This window comes from Narcine bancroftii, chromosome 3 (genome assembly GCF_036971445.1).
Source record: "Narcine bancroftii isolate sNarBan1 chromosome 3, sNarBan1.hap1, whole genome shotgun sequence".
Lineage (NCBI taxonomy): Eukaryota > Metazoa > Chordata > Chondrichthyes > Torpediniformes > Narcinidae > Narcine > Narcine bancroftii.
The window spans coordinates 26,494,387-26,512,816 of NC_091471.1; the positions used below are offsets into that span (position 1 = coordinate 26,494,387).

The following is an 18,430-nucleotide window of genomic DNA, read 5'->3' on the forward strand; positions in this document are numbered from 1 at the left end:
GTCAAGACGTGCCATGGCCTCTGTGCACTATGTTCATGAAGGCTAATATCCACGTTATCTCCCTGTGCTGCCATCTTTAGGCTTGTCTGCGAACCCCTCTCTGTTCCTCAACACTCCGTGGAGGCCTTATCCTTTGTTGAATGCCACACTCCCACTGCATCGGAACAACATTAAGGGGGCTGGAGTAGGTCATTCAATGTGATCACGGCAGATCATCTCGCACTTACCAGGACTAACATTCACCTGACATTTTCCGTCTGTCCTGACAATAAAGGGGTTTGTACTTAATCTGTAAACATATAAACCAGTTGTTTGGTATGAAGTTGCTGAGCTTCCTGCAGGTGGTAGACGAAAAAGGGTTTTTTTTTGGAAAGTAATTATGGGGTGGGGTGGGTGGGGAGGAGGGGGAAGGCTGCCATGCTTGAAAACATCTCAACGCCCACTGAAGTGGTAGAGGTAGTAGAGTCACGGTTCCCCGAGAAAGATCTTTATTCTTCCGCCTGAACCACGCAGCCACCTGCACTGCAGCGCGATGAACCTGGTCGGATTCCTTGTCCTGGTCCATTTGGCAGGTGAGTGACTGCTATTCCCGAATTCCCAGGCAGCGCTGGTGGATGGGCTTCGGACTTAAGCTGCACAGATACTGCCCGGTCCCGGCCCTCGCCGGCCTTTTCCAACGTGTCCTTTTCATTTCAGAGATCCAGCCTCTGTAAAATGTCTTTTCAGTGCATTTTCCCGAATGCTTCGTTCCAAAGTAAGAAAGGACAAGGCGACTGCAGAAAGCAAGTATTCAGGTGAACCGCGTTGGATGGAAACACCGTTTTCCGAGGGAAAATCCTGCATTCCCCACAGTTGGATATTTTGACTTCATTATTCTGCCCCTCACTCCAAGAGAAACAGGAGAGGGCTGTGGGCAACATCGGTGGCCCTGTCGGGCTGGAGCTAATAGATTCCTGCAGTGGATGGAGCGTTTGCTTTCACGCTGGGGGCGACGGCACTGGGTCTTGGCGTTAACAGGTTGCTTTCACCCAGAAGTGCCGCGCTGTCTCACGTTCTTTTCCTCTTGTGTGGCACAGGCACCGCTCCACGCCAAGTTTCGCCGGCAAACTTGGTGAAGGAAGGCGAGGACACCGTCATCGACTGCTCGTTGCGGGCAACCGAGGGGGTCTATTGGTTTTTCCAGTCGGAGAACTCGAAACTACAATTCCTTTTGTATATCAATAACGTGGGTGTCGTAAAGACCAAGCACAGCTCCAGAGTTGACAGCAAAAAATCCTCCAGAAGTGTTTCTCTGACCGTCAAAGGTTTCACCAAGAGCGACTCCGGGAAATATTATTGCGTGATCATGAATAACATGGTTTTGGAATTCGGAAACATGGTCGCTCGGTATTTGGAAGGTGCGTGCTGGTTGAGAAACGACATCAGTATTAGCTTCAGTTAAACTCTTCATTTGTTGAGTATTTTGAGCTTGTAAATGGTCTTATTTTAATGCCCTGTATATTAACCGTGTTTACCATTTTAATAATGGTCTTCATCGAATAAATGCAGAGGAGAAAACCACTCCGAAGACCACCACGGCCCCGACCTCGACGACAGCAAGAGCTCCGACAACAAGCAGGGAGACCACACCGTGTGTTCCAACCAAGCCAGGTACAGTCCTGAATGATCTGCACTGAGTTCTCCCGTCAGGGAAACCAGATAGAATTTCCGAGTCAGGCAAACAAAAGCAAAAATGCCCGTTTCTATGAAGGTTGGAATGTGGATGAGACCCAGAGCATTTAAGCTCAGATCGAAGATATTGGGGGCAACATGGCTGGTGAGTTGCCCGAGCAATGGACAAATTCATTGCAATGTGGTCCTTTCCCTGCCTCTCCGAATCTACGCCTCGGCTTATTTCCTTCATATTTTACTTTTAAACAAATTCACCTTTAAATCGTCTCATTTTTTTCACCGCGTCCCAGTTTTTTTTAAATAAACCTTTCAATCTGGAGCGCCTTCGTCCAATCCTTCCCTGGTCACATTGTCCAAATATTCTCAATTAGATATTTTACTGCCCCCTCCCCTCTTCAAAAAGAAATGATTTTGTCTTGCTCGAGTTTTCCCGTATCTCACCCGCGCCGCGGTGCCATTGGGATTTTAGGTCGGGGAATGGGGGAGACATTCACTGCAGCATCTGGAAGGTTGAAAGGGGTGGACAGAGTAGATACAGAAAAGGCTGTTGCCCTCGGTGGGAGAGTCCTGGCCACAACTTCAGGATTGAAGGGCATCGCTTCGAGCAGAGATCTGGTAGACGGGTAGAGACAATGAAAGGCTGTCCTCGCTGAGACAAGGGCTGGAGGACTAAAAGGGTGAAAGGCTATATATTTAAGGGGAACGTCTTCACGCAGAGCGTGGAACGAGCTTCCAACTGAAGTGGTGAATGCGGGCTCGATTTCCACATTTAAGGAAAATTTGAATGGGTACATGGATGGGAGGAGTATGGAGGGCGATGGTCCAAGGGGCGGGCAGTAAAAAGCCCAGTACGGCACAGACTGGATGGGCTGAAGGGCCCATGGTTCTATACCCTGTGGTTCTATGGAAGATGGCTGGATTTCAACGCCAACCGAATAAAGCACCTGTTCGAGTGAATTCCCGTTTAGGACGCCTATCCCTACCCAAATTCATCTCCTGTGAATGGAGCCGGCGCACGGACCCGGGGTCCACGGAGATGTTGGGCTCGCATTCCGCAGGGGCTGCCCGGTCCGACGCGCACACAGAACCGTGCCGATTTCTTGCCTTATATAAAATCAGCGGGCGGTTTAAAATGGAAAATGAGGTCATTGAAGGAATGTGTTCAAATCTGAATTGCACCAGAAACAAATGTAACGGGTGAGGCCAACAGTTCCATCTTCTCAAGGCAACAAGCGAAGAACTTAACTCGTCTAGTTCTTATTTACTGACTTGTTTCTCTTAATCACGCCGGATCAGTTGCAGTGAAGAGGATGTGATATATTTATGGGAACGGCCAGTGTAAATGAAGGTGCAGGCAAACACAATCTGTTGGCTTGTGAAAGTGTATCTGTATTTTTGCCCTCTCTGATTCAGACGATTTATTATAACCCTAATGTTATGCGAAAATTGCGTCTTATCGGTCATCAAATTAATTTAATTCGGTGGACACATTTTGAAGATATTTGTTTTATCTTTAATGCATTGATTTCTCTGTTTCATCAGCGTTGAGCGAAGCTAAAGTTTGCCACATCTTTATCTGGGCTCCTCTGGCCGGTGTCGCCTTCCTGCTCTTCCTCGCCCTGGTCTTCGTCTCGATCTCTTTCTGCAAAAGTACGAGGATCACATACGTGATTTCTTTTTTTTAAATCCCTTGCAAACCATCATGAAACATGCGGGGCTGTGGGTGAAATACGCATCGATTAAGCGACTTCTCTTTTGTTCCCCAGGGCCCCGTCGGAAACGCTGCCATCATCAGTACAGAAAGAGGTCAGTTCTAATTCATTGTTTGGTCAGAGCTGGCGCTCGGATCGGCAAAGAGTCGAAGAGTAGTACCTTGTGACACCTCCCAGAAATAGTATTTCCGGAACTTGAATCAATTTGAAGTGCTTTCGGAGTCCATGAGACAGGAAGGGTCTCTTTGGCGTTGCCAGATTCTAGATTCTGCATGTGGGTAAAGGCTGAGAGGTGGGAGTTAATACTGCCTTGACCCTAGGTCGAACCGTCAGGAGAAAGTGGGCAGATGAATCAAGACCATTATTAAAATGGTAAACACGGTTAATATACAGGTTGACTTAGTTTGTCTGAGTATCCTATAAGGATATCCATAGGGCATCTGCAAATGGAGGGGAAAGCCACTTGGACATCCAGGAGGTTCAAATTCGTGATTCTGAGCCAAAAGTCATCTAATACCTTTCTGAAATCTGCTGTTGAATCTATAGACTCAATGCTCCCCCCCCCCCCCCACGGGTGGACAAAGCACATTTAAAGGGGGGGGGGCCACAGACCAAAATCATAATGTCAGAAATAAAACTTCTCACACATGAGTCTCTTTAAAACTGATGACACGACAAGCTTTATTTACAAGTCTGCAGAGTTGGACTCAACTGGCTTCTCACCAGTTAAGCCCCGATACATACAGTGCATTGATTTTTATACCCTTATTGTTTGCCCTTCCCCTTCTTATTAATACTGTTTTAATTGGTTAGTATTGCAAAAGCATTCTAAGTATAACTGCATTTTTAATTATCACGTTCGTTACGTACGCTGCGAACTCTACATACACTAAATTCTGTTTCTCACCCTTCTTATCAATCTTTTGTCTCCTGCATGTCTCTCACAATGACCATGAAAAGATAGGTTTAAAAAAACATATTCAGCTGAACCTTTTGTCCTTGGCTGCTAGTAAGCTCCCTGTCCGTTCTGGCTTCCCTTTTTATGATTAATCATCACATTTTAACTTAAGTCATTTTAACCTAAATTCTCTATATAACACATAACATGATTTTATGTGGTCTGTAGGAGAGAAATACAGAAGACACTGTGGCCACTGGAATCACAGTGGACAGGACGAAATAATCACACAAATAATCACACACTCTTCATCACCTGCACAACCTTCTAAAAGCCCGAATCACACACTTGACACGCGCTGATGTCACATGGCCAGTTTGATGCCTTCTGGGAGTTGCGGTACCATCATAGCACCGCTACATGCCCCGCACCCCCCCCCCCACTAGAACTGGCAGAAAGGTTAATCTGTCTTTTAGGTGGTCGACCTCTGCAACGGACTGTTGGGTGTTGCGGTGGGGAAGACGACCACATGAGTTGGTTTAAGCCTGTTGATAGTGAAAGCCTGTGGCTTCCTGCCAATGTCCAAAACATAGGTTGACTTAGTTTGTCTGAGTATCCTATAAGGAAATTCATAGGGCATCTGCAAAGGTTGGCCAAGTGCTCCCTTACAGACAAAGACATATTTGCAGTTTTTGAGGTCTTCAGGCACAAAGGAAAAATGTTCTCCATACCACGATGCTTGTAATGGGGTCAATTTTCCTACGGTCTCCTCAGTCTATTGAGATGTAGTCGTTTGGCTGCCCTTTCACTGCAGGTCATACCACATACATTTAATAAAGGGTATTTTTAAAGCGTCATACTTGCTGGTATGTAGTGGACGCCCGTAGGAAGTCGTCAATCCTCTTAGTCATGTCCTGGTCCAGGGCATTTCCAAGATGGTAATAACGAGTGGTGTCCAACTCAACTTTGCAAAGATGAAATTGCACTTCAGCCTGTTGGAACCACAGTTCAGGCTCAGCCATCCAGAAAGGTGGCAGCTTCACAGCAACAGCTGCAGAGTCCATGTTGTCCAAAAATACATTTTTGGACTCATCGGAGTCACCAATTGTGGCCACTGGAATCACAATGGACACAATGAAATAACGTCACAAGGCATTTTTAGAGTGAATCAAATGGATTTACTCTTCATCACCTACACAACCTTGGAAAACCCCAAAATGCACTGATGTCATCACGCACTGACATCACATAGAGGGTTTGATGCCTTCTGGGACTTGTAGTGCCTCCATAGCGCCACTACAACACCAACTAAACTTGACTGCTTCACAGGGAAGGGGGCCCAGAATCTTTCATGCTGAAGGAACTCAGCCGGTCTTTTCAGTTCCTCCAGCATTTTGGCTTGTTTTTACTACAATCACAGCGCCTGCAGACTTTTGTGTTTCACCCAGAAACTTTGTGCAGAGTTCCAAGGGGTGGGGGGGGGGGGGGGTCATAGCCAAAATAACAGTTGAGAATGTGTGGTGGTATACCACCGGCCTACTGCAGGGGGCAATCTCTGTACCTGCAGGAGTGTAAGGGGACAGGACAACACCTGGCCGGCTGTCAATCAATTGGCCTGAATGGATCAAGCCCCATCCAGTCAGGTGTCAATCACCCTCCGGGATATAAGCCTGCGCTGGCCTCCCAAGGCCTCAATCAGAGTTGCTGCAGCCACAGCCAGCCTGGCTCTGTGGAAGTCTTTGTGAATTAAAGTCTGTTGTACACTCTTTATCTTTGTGTGTGTCTGATTCTGGCTAACAGTGCACCATAGAATGTCGGTTGTAGGTCATGGCATTCACTCTGAACTACACAAAGCACAAGACGAAGACATTTCTCAACTTTCCTCTGGTTTGATTAGTAGTTATTTCAATTGTATCCCAATGATTATCTTGTCCAACAGAATACATTTCTTCAACTCCTAATTTTGATAAACTATTCTGTATCCTTTCCAAACCCCCGTTTCCTTTCAATTTTTTAATATCCAGGCTGTATGTTCTAATCAATGAAAGCCAAGCAGTTTTTTCAATTTGGATATGTCACAACTTCTTGGCTTTTGTAGAATTTGCTGCTTTATAAATTCCAAGATCTTGTGCGATTTATTAACATTCATCTTTCTTATCTGTCATGCCATCTTCAGAATTTGTACCCTGGTCTCTCTCCATTGTCCCTTTTAAAGTCATACCACTCAGCATACAATGGTCCCCTCAGAACTCCTTCTTAAAATGTACCAATAGTTTCCCATTTTATATCTCAGGAACCAAACCTTCTCCTTTGGAAGTCACTTGCTAACTTCCTTATTATTTTTCCAGGCATTGTGTTGTCTAAATATTTTGAAATTGTATGTTGTACACTCAAGTCAAAGTTGCTAGTGCACACCAAAAATAACAATATCACTCGCCCTGAAGTTTGGAGAACACGATTGAGGAACTTTGACCTGTCTAAGAAACTGCAAGCATCAATATTTTTATACAGACTACCTGAAATATCTATTTCCCTCCTCAGATATTGCCTTCTCTGTTGGTTATTGCCATTTTGAAGAATATTTTATTTGATTAATGTTACAGGAAATCTTTTACAATAATATCAAGGGAAATTTTAAAGATTGTTACAGAAAGTTTTAAATGTTGTACAAGTACAGTATGAAGTAGCATTTTTAAGGAAAAGGAACAATTATTGCTTGATTATTAATGGTGGCAAGATCATGGAACATTTTTGTCAGCATCACTGATAGAAATCCTGGAACACACTATCAGGATACCTAGAGATGGCAATGGTGCAAGAAGGTTCCCACCAACACCTTTTTAGATAAATTAGGATGATCAACAATCTTTGTTCAGCCATCAATGTCCATATCCAGGGAATGAATATAAACTAAGCAATTATCTTCAAAATGGGAACTGCAAGTTAACAAGTTTAACATGGGTAGGACCTACCCAGTTAATGGAAGGGATCCAGGGAGTGTGGTAGAGCAGAGGGATCTAGGAGTACAGGGACAAGGTACTTTGAAAGTGGAATCACAGGTAAATGAGGTGGTCAAGAAGGCTTTCAATATATTGGCCTTCATCAGTTTGTGCATTGTTCATAGAAGTTAGGAGGTAATGTTACCAGTTATATAAGATGTTAGTGAGGCTACATTTTAGCACTGTCCTGCAGGAATGATGTTGTCAACCTGGAGAGGGTATATAGTAAAGAATTATGAGGATGTTGCCAGGACTCGAGGGTCTGAGCAATAGGAAAAGATTGAGCAGACTAGGGCTTTATTCTTTGGAGCACAGGAGGATGAGGTGTGATTATAGTTAAACAAAATCATTAGTGAAATAGATCGTGTGAATGCACATAGTCCTTGGCCCAGAGTAGAGCAATCTGTAACTGGAGGGCATGGTTTAACATGGGGGTGGGCGGGGGTAGAGATTCAACATGAACCTGAGAGGCGACCATTTTTTACACAGAGGGTGGTGGGTGTATGGAATGGGTTGCTGGAGGAGGTGGTTGAGGCAGGTAATTTTCAAAGTTTAAGAATAATATCGATGGACACATGGATAGGAAGGGTCTAAAGGTAAATGGAACAAATGCAGGCAGATGGGATGAGTGTTGGTGGGACATTTTAGTTGGTGTGGGCAAGTTGGGCCAAAGGGCCAACTGTTTCTCTGCTGTATGATTCTATAACTAAGTGACGTTCCATTATGGTAGGCCAATCCAGAAGACTAAGATATCTAGGATCCATGGAGAAAAGATGGGTTGGATTCAAAATTGGCTTGGCCAATAGGGGGTAGCAATGGAGGGGTGTCTATATATGTCTGTACATATCTGTATTTGTGGGCAAAGAAATGGCAGATGGAGTTTAATCCAGATAAGTGTAAGGTTTTGCACATCAGGAGGACAAAAGCAAGAGGAAAGTACACACTAAATGCTAGGACCTGAAGAACATTGTGTACAGCAAGTTCATTGTTTTCTGCAAGTGACAACACAAGTATCCAGGATGGAAAAGAAGGCTTTGCCTTCATTGTGTGAAAAATCATTGGTTTGGCTACATTTAGGGTACTGTGTGCACCCTCCGAACATCATTTTATAGGAAGGATGGGGAGGTTTTGGAGAGGGTGCAGAAAAGGTTCCCCAGGATGTTTCCTGGATTAGAGAGCATTAACTATGAGCAGAAATTGGACAATCTTGGATTTTTTTTGTGGATTGTCAGAGGGAGAAAGGTGACTGATAAAATGATGGGAGGGGTTGACAGCCAGAATCTTTTTTTCCCCCAGGGTGGAAATGTCAGATGCTAGAAGTCATACATTTCTCCCTCCAGTTTCTTTTTATGGACATAGTTCAGATAAGAAAAGCATTTGATTCATTAAGTACAATCATTCCACAAATCACATCCAGTACAACCTTTTCTTACTTCCTTTATTCTTTTGAACAAATATTCCACTGAAAACTTTTCTCACAACCGATGCCTGTGGGTGCATTCTTGGAGGAAATTAAGTATTTCGATCTACATTTAGCTTCATTACCATTGGCAAGCATTTATTTATTCTGATTATTTTCTTACGCTGTAATTTTTAAAAAAGTTTATTTATTAGTTTAAAACCACACAATAAAACATATAATTAAAGATCATTCAAAACAATACAAATACCTTTGGTATATAAAAGAAAAAAAAAGATAAGAACCGCCCTCTAACCCTCTACAAAAGTAGAAAAAAAAGAGTAAGAATGGGACAAGGGACCCCAATAGGGATGCCTATCACTTTAAAATCTCTTATAATATACTGAGACCTTAAGGAGAAGGAAATGTCAGAGCTTCATTTAAATATTAACACCCATATGTTGTAAATAAGGGCTCCATATCTTCCAAAATATATAATATTTATCTCTTAAATTATAAGTAATTTTCTCAAATAGTATACAACTCCAGACTTCAGCATGCCACCTTTCTATAGCCAGACTTCCAAGTTACGGCAATACATTTTTCTTGCTATTGCTAAAGCAATTTGAATAAACTTCTTTTGATACATATTCAATTTCAACTTGGGTTCAATATTCTTAATATCACTCAATAAAAATAACATTAGATCCTGTGGGAATTTAATTCCAATTATTTATTCCAATAATTTACCCATTTCTAACCAGAAGGGATTAACTTTAGGATATTGCAAGTATGATGCAAAAATGTACTAACTTCCTGTCCACATGTAAAACATAAATCCAAAAGAGTCTGATTTAATTTATTTATATCTATACTGTGTTAAATATAACTGATGAATAAAATTATATTGCCCCATCCTATATTTCACATTTATTGTACTTTTTATATTTTCTCTACATATCCAATCTCATTCACCTATTTGTTTATTCAAATGTACTTCCATCTTTGTCTAGAATTATGAAGCCCTATTTTTCAGGCTTTCTTTTGTATTAACCTATACATCATTGAAATAAATTTCTTTATATTTCCATTACAGGTAACAATAATTCTAATTCCATCTCTACTGGTAATGATGGCGCATGACCATCATTTTCATGTAAACATTTCATAATTTAAGAATGACAAACTCTAGTATTTTCAGGTATTTTGAACTTCTCCATTCAATTAAAATAAATAAATTTCCCGGCTTCTTAATTCCCTGACACTACCAAATCTTTAAAAATGTATTTTTAAAATGGAATCATTCCATTCTGAAATAATGGCATTTTTCCAGACAGTAAACCTCCTCCTCCAATTTCTTTATTCCAAAGCTCAATTAAATGTTTCAATATAGGAGTCATGCTGTAAAATTATTGATGATAAAATGTCAATTATATTACAATATTACTGGATGATCTCAGAGCTTTCTGATTTCTGTTACTATATGAAGACTAGTTAAACCTTTTTCAATGACAGCAGCTGACGTGGACATTTACCCCCTCCATAAATCTTCGTCCGCGAAGCCAAGCCAAAGAAGAAGTGGAGGTACTCAAACAAAGCACAACCAACAATGCACCTACAGTAACTCGTTATTCAAGTTTCTCCATGTTAAAATTAATATTTGCAAAATTACAAACCTGATAAATGAATTCATTCTGTGATCTAGATTTTTGTTTGCTAACATATAATGAACATTTTGCATTCTATCATGTTAAAGGTTGTCTAATGTACAATCATAGCAATTTTTTAAAGATCTGTTTTTACTCTCCCAGAAACATTTAGCAAATTAACATTACCTTTTTTTAAATTACTTTTCCTGAGATAAACTTCTATTTAAACCATCATAGTACTCTGTAGTTCTGGATATCTAAAACCTAAATAATCTATAGATGGGATCTCCCTTCATGAAGGGAGAATTCATGGAATTATAAACGATGAGGCAAATAGAATCTATAATTGAATACACTACTGATCAAAAGCAAAGAATGTGCAGATTGTAGATAATGAGTGAAGCACCAAATTGTTAGAAAGGATAATATTTTTATGTGATCAATATTGATCACATAAACTTAGTCATTAGTCTATTATAATGCTTCATAGATACTTAACTTCTGCCAATCAACCAGTGTATTTGTTTTAAATATAGTTTTCATTGTCTATTCAAAGGCTGTTTTTTTTTTAATATTGTATTTATGAAAGAAAAGAAACAATCACAGTTACAAAAAAATGAATTATAACAATATATCAAAATTTAAACATGGTTTAAATAAAAACTAAAAAACCCAAACTGCCCCCCTCCAAACCTAAAACTACCCCTCCCTCCATCCTACGTCAAAACCCCCTACCCACCTAAAAAGAAAAAGAAGAGAACACCAAACACAATTCATTTAACTCAGATCTGGCCTTGGAATGTGAACTTTTTACATACTATTCAATAATGCTTGTTGTGGAGCAAATCTATCCTATTGTAGTATTTCCAGGATATTCAGTAAATACATGATCCATTTTTCATAAAATTGCTTTTGAAATTCTAACTTTATCCTTTATTTATTTCTGCAAAATAATGCTTATCTCTGTGTATTACTAATCATTTGCATTTTCAAACTTGTAGCACATTCAAGGGAAAGAAAATGGTATATTTAATATTAACCAAATTCTAAATGTATTTTCTAGACCAATACCAGAAGATGTCCGAAGACCATTAAATAACTACCATTAACAAGTAAGTACATGAATTCAGTGAAAGAACAAAACATCTCAATTAATAGAGCTCAAGTTGTTGTTCATGTTGTGTGGAACAATATCAAGTTTTGGTGTTATTTTGTTAAAATTCATATAGAGCAAAATGACCCAGCAACTTTAATTTGCACAGTTCTGAAAGTTATATATCATTCCAAAGTTCATAAATAATTGATAACCAAATAATCTGGAAAATCTTTCATCAGAAATGTAGATTTTAAGGAAGTATTTGAGGATTTAAGAAAGGCAAAGCGGTTATGTTCTTCCAAATGAATAACATGGGGCAGATAGACAGTAAAGAAAAGAAGTTTCTGGTAGGACCATGTAGAAGTTTCAGTTAAAAACTGTCAGGAACTCTACCTATCTCTCTACCTTCTCCTTGAACAAATTTTGTGTTCTACACCCTTCTCAAATGGTTTAGTTATTTAAAGTCCTTCAGACTACATCCCCTGCCCCAACCACCAGGTCTTCACCTCACAAATAACTGCATCAGAATATATTCCTTACTGAAATATATGTTGGCTGTTTCAATTTGTGCACTCTTCAGTTGATAATCTCAAGATGTTTGCTTCAGATGACTATTTCATATTTCTCATATCTCACCTGACATAGGAGGCCCAATGAATCGATGGCAACTCTCAAAGCTGTTCCTTCAAACCCGATTTCCCATTAATTTCCCACCCCCATTCCTCCTGCATTCAATATAATATACAAAAGCTAGTTAAGCTGTCAACCAGCCATCGGAGGAAACCAGAGCACCCAGGAGAATCCCATGTGATCACGGGGGAGATCCTGCAAAACTCCACACGGAGGATGGGATCAAACCCAGGTGGCTGGAGTGAACTACCTATTGACCACTCAGCATCTGATCTCTATTAGAAAGAGCAAGTTAACGTCAGAAGAGGGCAAGATCAAAAGTGGACTATGATCCCCCTCCCTACACACAAGAAGATTACTCCAAGTGTTCTTTCATCCGTAGAATTGTGAAATGAAGCCACGGGTGGGGGGGGGGGGGGGGGGAGGGGGGGAGAGAACTGCAAGTACTGAAAATGTTAAATTACCAGAAAATGCTGGGAATTCATTTGGTCGAATGGAATAACCCTCAGGACGGCTAATTATTTCCAACATTTCTGGTTTTATTATTCTAAGAGAAGTGCCGGTAGACATCCGATATGTGACACTTTGGGCCAAGTTTAGCTGAGCCTTTTACATCGGTGAACTAATTGAACTGCCTTAAAATCAAATAAAAACGCAATATTGGAGAAACTCGGCAGGTCATTCAGGGTTCTTTATATTAGCAAAGATAGAGACATAACCAACGTTTCGGGTTTGAGCCCTTCACCAAAGTTATGATCAACGTTGGTTATGCATCTGTATCTTTGCTATGTCGAGTACACAGTCTGACCCGCTGGGTTTTTACTTTAATCGCGGGGTCTGCAGACTCCGAATTGAGCTGCATCATGGCTCGATACACCTGTCCATTTTACTCTCCACGGGAGTCAATGGTATTTTACTATATTTCATGCTTAATATTTCTGGGAGCTTCTCGGACTTGGTTAATTTATCCGATATTTTACTTGGATGCACTTCACATTTTAGTTCATTGCTGGATGGACGATTTTTAGTGTTTCAGATCAAGTTTATTGTCACATACTCATGTGTATCACGAATGCAGGGACCAAACCAGTAGACATTTCATACGTATTCACAGGAAGTAAAATACACTTCAAAAGCGCAGTTACAGAGAGATAGGTTGGTAGCGAGCAAATTTGGTCGCCAAATCGGAAAGAACATTTAAGAGAGCAGAGTTAGTTATCTTAACCCTTTGGGCTCCAGCCATTTTTAACCTTTGGTAATATATACTTCGGACTGGGTCCCTGGGTAAACCAGCCGGTGTTTGGATGTAAACCAGTCCCGGAAAACGGGGACACGGAATATATGCGCTTGGTGGTCGCTGAAAACAGAGACAAAGGGTTAAAAGTGTTAGAATGAGGGAGAATCGAACGCTTGGCGAGCGCAACAGTTGTTGATCTGCTCGGGGCAGCTCGCCAGGTGCCGGCAGCCCTTAGCCTTCTAGTTGTCTTGGTCACGAACTGCGTTTCCAGAATCTGTTTGTAACCTGTAGGACGAGCAGCCAAAGCACCGAATGTGCAAAAATGCACGAGCCCATCTCTCTCCATTGTGTCAACCTGCCTTCCTTGTAGGTTGGTTCCAACAGCCTGTGGTTTTCGATGGCTCTTCCCAACCGGGTAAACCCCCACCTAGTGTTCATTCTTTCAGCTCTCGTAGAAAACAACATTTTGGAATGGAAAGAAGTGCAGCGGCTTGGCGGAATTTTGACCTGGGCGTTCCTTCGCCTGGGTCTACGTTTTCGATACTGATGACCTCCATTATTTAACCTCAATTATTTTGCTTCTTGGGCGACCATTGTCCGAAAAAAAAATCTCACGTCAAGGGATCAGGTTTAGCGTTTGTGTAGGCTGGGTCAGGGTTTCTGGGGGGCTTTTGCTATTTACAAAACAAAAGCATTATTTTAAGGAAACATGCAACGCTGGAGAAACTCAGCAGGTTACTTTATGCAGTGAAGATAAAGGTTCGGAGCCAATGTTTCGGACTTGAGCCCTTTCTTCATCAAGGAATACCCGCGCCTGCCCACATGTTTCATTCCCGATGAAGGGCTCAAGCCCGCAACGTCGATTATGTATCTTTATGCTTGTTCCATAAAGGACCTACTGAGTTACTTCAACCACGGTGTCTCTAGGCTTTCGTGTTTCACTCCTTAAAAACGCTATTTTCTCTGTTTAAGGTTAATTCCATAAAATCCACAAAACCCAAGAGACGGACGAGAGAAATGAATGAAACGTACTGGAATGGACCGCTCCTCAACCGGACTTGGCTTATCCAAACTGTGTATTGATTGCCCTTTTCGTTGCCTCCAACGAACAGACACCAACGCTTGTCCTATGAATATCCTATGGGTAGATACTACTGCGAATTTGCTTCCCCTAAGAAATGTTTAACAAAGAATTCGGTGATTGAGTATGAAGGTTTTCGATCGTTTTGTATTTTATAATTAATCGAAATCCTCGGCCAAACTGCAGAGCATTTTTTTTCTCCTCCGGGCCAGTTGGGACTCGACTCGCGTCTCAAATTGGCGAGGAGGCGAACTCAGGTCTCACATTCCACGTGGTGCAAGTCCAGGAAGCAGTGGGTGACCCCAGTTGTGCACACAGGTGGACGAAGTCATTGCTCTGCAGGTTTTGCACTTTGAAGGGAGGGGGCTCTGAATTGGCTGGAGCAGAATATCGCCCCGGAATAATGAATGTTTGTGGTCCCCTCAGTTCACACTGAAGTTGCGCCAGGCCGGAAGGGGGATGTGTTTTTGTAAAACGGTTCTCTTGGCCTGACCAACTCGTTCAGACGGACTGCGGACCAAAGGAAACCCACCCACTTATTGTATTAAAAACACAACGCTGGAGAAACTCAGCTGGTTAAACAGTGTTCGTTATATAGCAAAGATAAAGATACAGAACCGACCTTTCACATTTGAGCCCTTCATCGATGTTTGAGCAAAATGTGGGCAGACTCCTGAATAAAATGGTGCATAACCATCGTTTCGGGCTTGTGTATGGGTGGCGGGAAGGTGAGAACAGAGGTTCGGGCGCCTGTCTGCTTTTTGTCATGCCGTGGTGAAACTTGGCTCCGTAACGCAGATCGAGCGCTGAGTTTCTCCCGGGTGGTGTTTTGACTTCAACCCCAGATAGTCGTGTTGTACTTTATTAATTGTATGTTATTATTTAAATGAGACATAGAGCCGGACGCCAGAAACCCCGCTGTTGCCCAAGCTCCAATAATGATGTCTCATTGAAGTGCAGCCTGAGAAATCTCCTTACTTCGTTCTCGGTCCTTATTGATTCTTGAATTCTGGCTCGTTTGAAATGAGCTGGATGTCACTGTTGACAGAATAAACCCTGCAAGAAACCGCACCCTGTGTCGCCATGGGTTCATTGGCGCTTCTCAAACCGCACCAGGTGACTGCACTCTGCAACACTCTTCGCCAGCGCTGCAAACCTTTTGTGTTTCCCCCCCCCCCCCCAAACCATACAAAAATTGATCTGCAAAGCAGCCGGAGTCAAAAACAACCGTGCCCACTGTGGTCTATTGTGAATACGAGGCCCGGAACAAGGCTTTAATTCACCAGCTGAAAAGAAGTATCGACCTGAGGGCCCCTCCCCTCGATCTCTGCAAAAGGCGAAGAAACGAACTGGTGGAGGAACACACCGGGATCCAGTTGACGGGTCGGGTTGAAACCTGCTTCAAGTCCGAGAAAGGAGAGGAGTTTGGGGGAAGAGGTGGTCAGTGGGTGGAGGAGAGGGGTGAGTTGGCAAAGGTAGGGACAGGGGAGGGGGTAAAAGGCCGATGGGGGCAGGAGGTAGGGGGAGGCGAGGGTGAAGATGGATTCTTCTGTTGACGGAAGGAGATAGATGGAACCCGAAAAAGAAGGGATGGTGACCTGGTGGGGACCGTTGGGAAGTGGATGTGTATGGGTGGCGGACACAGGACAGGTCTCTGGGTATGGGGGCTGGGGAGCTGGAGAGAAGGGCGTACGTGAGGGAGATCCTAGGTAGGTGAGAAGGACATTTATATAGAATATAATTAATTAATCAGTCACAGTTTAAAAGGTTTGTTGATAATACAATCGGCCTTGTCGTCGACAGTAAGAAGGGAAGTTTCAATTTGCAGGGTTATCAATGGGGGAAGTGACAAATAGAACGCTGCGATGGACTGGAGGAGGATCCTTTTCTTGTTGGTGGTGGAGGGAGCTGTGAAAGGAAGTGATAGAGGGGTGTACAGTCATAAGCCACAGAACAGTTCAGAACAGGAATTCACACCAGCCCACGTATCCTCACTGAACATGGTGTCCAAATGAACCTCAAGCTCTATTACCTACACCTGGTAGAAATCTCTCCTTGGTCTTCATGTTTGTGTGTCCATCGAGAAGATTCTTCAATGCTTCTGCTTCCACCTCGACTTGTGGCAGCCTGTTCCAGGCACCTATCACTTTGTGTAAACTATTTGCCCTGCACATCTCCCTTAAATCTCCTCCCCTTCACCTCAGACACAAATTCTCCAGTGTGTGACACTTTCACCTTGAGGAGAAGATTCTGACTGTCTACCCTGTCAATACCTCTCATGATTTGTATACACTTCTATCAGATCACTTCGCATGCTCCAGAGAAAACAATTTTGTCTAATCTCTCTCCCCATAACACAGCGTCTAAATTAGGCAACTTCCTGGCAAACCTCTTCAGTATCCTTTCCAAAGTCTCAGACCCTTCCTTTAATGGGGTGACCAAACTACAGTCTTGCAGTTTTGTATAGCTGCAATATGGCTTGCTTACTCTTATAGTCAATGGCCTGGCCAATTAAGACAAGTATACCATATGCCTTCTTTACCTCTGTATCTACTTGCATGCCCAATTTCAAGGAACTACTGCACATGGACCCCAGATCTCTCTGCACATCAGTACTTTTAAGAGACTGTATATATTTGCCTTATGTTTGGCCTCTCAAAATGCTAGACCTCTCATTTGTCTGGATTCAACTCCATCTTCCATTTCTCTGTAACTGCTCCATATCCTGTTCAAGTCAAGTTTATTGTCATCTGATTATATAAGTACAAACTTTTTTTAAAAAATGCATTCTCCAGTTCTTGCTGCAAAACACACAGACACACAACCAGGCTTAACACACATACAGACAAAAAATACACATGCAAGACAAGTATTCATTTATATTGTGACAGCTTTTGTTATATTTTATATTGTATATAGAATGCTTTAAAGGAGATAAATTGTGGCAGGTTTTTTTTAGTGTAAGTGAAATACAAACACTTCAAAACAGATTTCATTTAAAATGCCAGAGCTTGGCTCAAGCCAGACAGTCCAGGCTCCATGTGCCTTTGCATAAACTTTGAAGGATGCCTATAAGGACTTCGCAAGTAGGTGTTAATTGGACATGCTATGAAGTAATGGATTATTGGTTTGGAAAGCAACAGATGAACGAACTCAGAAGATTGGGTCTGGTGCTGCAGGCTGAGTGTAGTTTGCTGTTCTAAGAGGGTCATGTGGTTTTCTCTGTAAGCAGCAGCTGGGACTGGAACGGGACAAGCTGGCAAGCTTGTGGAAAACCCCATTTTAAAGATGGGTTGTGAGTTCTTAGTTCAGCCTGGTCAAAGCCCTTATGGTCCATACAAGAGGAGATGGCTGGCTGTATAATGTTTCACTTGAAATAAGGGAAACAAAAATGAACTGTGGTGACCTGAAAGATAGAGGTTATCATCTGGAAAAGCCTGATGGGGCAACTTTCTTCAGCAAATCACTGAGATGGCTGATCAGAAGGAATCAGTTTGTGTCCAACAAGCAACAAATCTCTCTCTGAAAACTGACGAGAACCTTCCTGAGCGGTAATCATTTACCTTTCAAGCACCAAAGCCTGGTAAAGATTCATAAATGTTATATTCTGTGCCTAGTATAAGAATTGCCTGCAAACAGTGAACTTGCAGGAGTGAGAGGTGAGATTGGACTGTGAATCAAAGAACTTTTCTGAACTTATACACACATTACATACACATGTGCTTAGAATTAGAGGGTATTAAGTTAGGTTAAGTTGATAGTAATTTAAAGTTTGATCCCGTATTCAAGTTTAAAGATAATTAAAAGCAACTTTTGTTTAAGTAATCATTTGTCTTGGTGGATTTCTATTGCTGCTGGGTTTTGGGATCCCCTGGGCCATAACAATGTAAATAAATATTGTTTAAAGACTAGGAGACTCTTGACTGGTTAGTGTAAGCAGTTCCACTGGTCATTCAGCATTTTCACTACCAGTGGGAAGAGGAAGAAGCAGCTGGTCCTCAGCCTGGTGATGGTGGTTCTAATACACTTATTTCATATTCATGACAGAAATAGCTGAA

At 42.1% G+C, this 18,430-nt stretch overlaps 1 protein-coding gene across 1 annotated transcript; it reads left to right on the plus strand.

The window, feature by feature from the left end:
- Positions 1 to 415: 415 nt before the first annotated feature.
- Positions 416 to 15,443, plus strand: cd8a (CD8a molecule). The gene is made up of 7 exons (XM_069923635.1): positions 416 to 572; positions 1,077 to 1,397; positions 1,549 to 1,650; positions 3,214 to 3,321; positions 3,438 to 3,477; positions 11,392 to 11,440; positions 14,264 to 15,443. The coding sequence occupies exons 1-6, from the start codon at positions 533 to 535 to the stop codon at positions 11,435 to 11,437; spliced, it is 657 nt and encodes a 218-aa protein (XP_069779736.1). The 5' UTR covers positions 416 to 532; the 3' UTR covers positions 11,438 to 11,440; positions 14,264 to 15,443.
- The last annotated feature ends 2,987 nt before the right edge of the window (positions 15,444 to 18,430 follow it).

Excerpts from the sequence above, each read along its gene's own strand:
- cd8a (XM_069923635.1), top strand. The coding sequence starts at position 533 with ATGAACCTGGTCGGATTCCTTGTCCTGGTCCATTTGGCAG. Across the intron at positions 573-1,076 it reads TGTCCTGGTCCATTTGGCAG|GCACCGCTCCACGCCAAGTT; the intron begins GTGAGTGACTGC and ends TGTGTGGCACAG. Across the intron at positions 1,651-3,213 it reads GTGTGTTCCAACCAAGCCAG|CGTTGAGCGAAGCTAAAGTT; the intron begins GTACAGTCCTGA and ends CTGTTTCATCAG.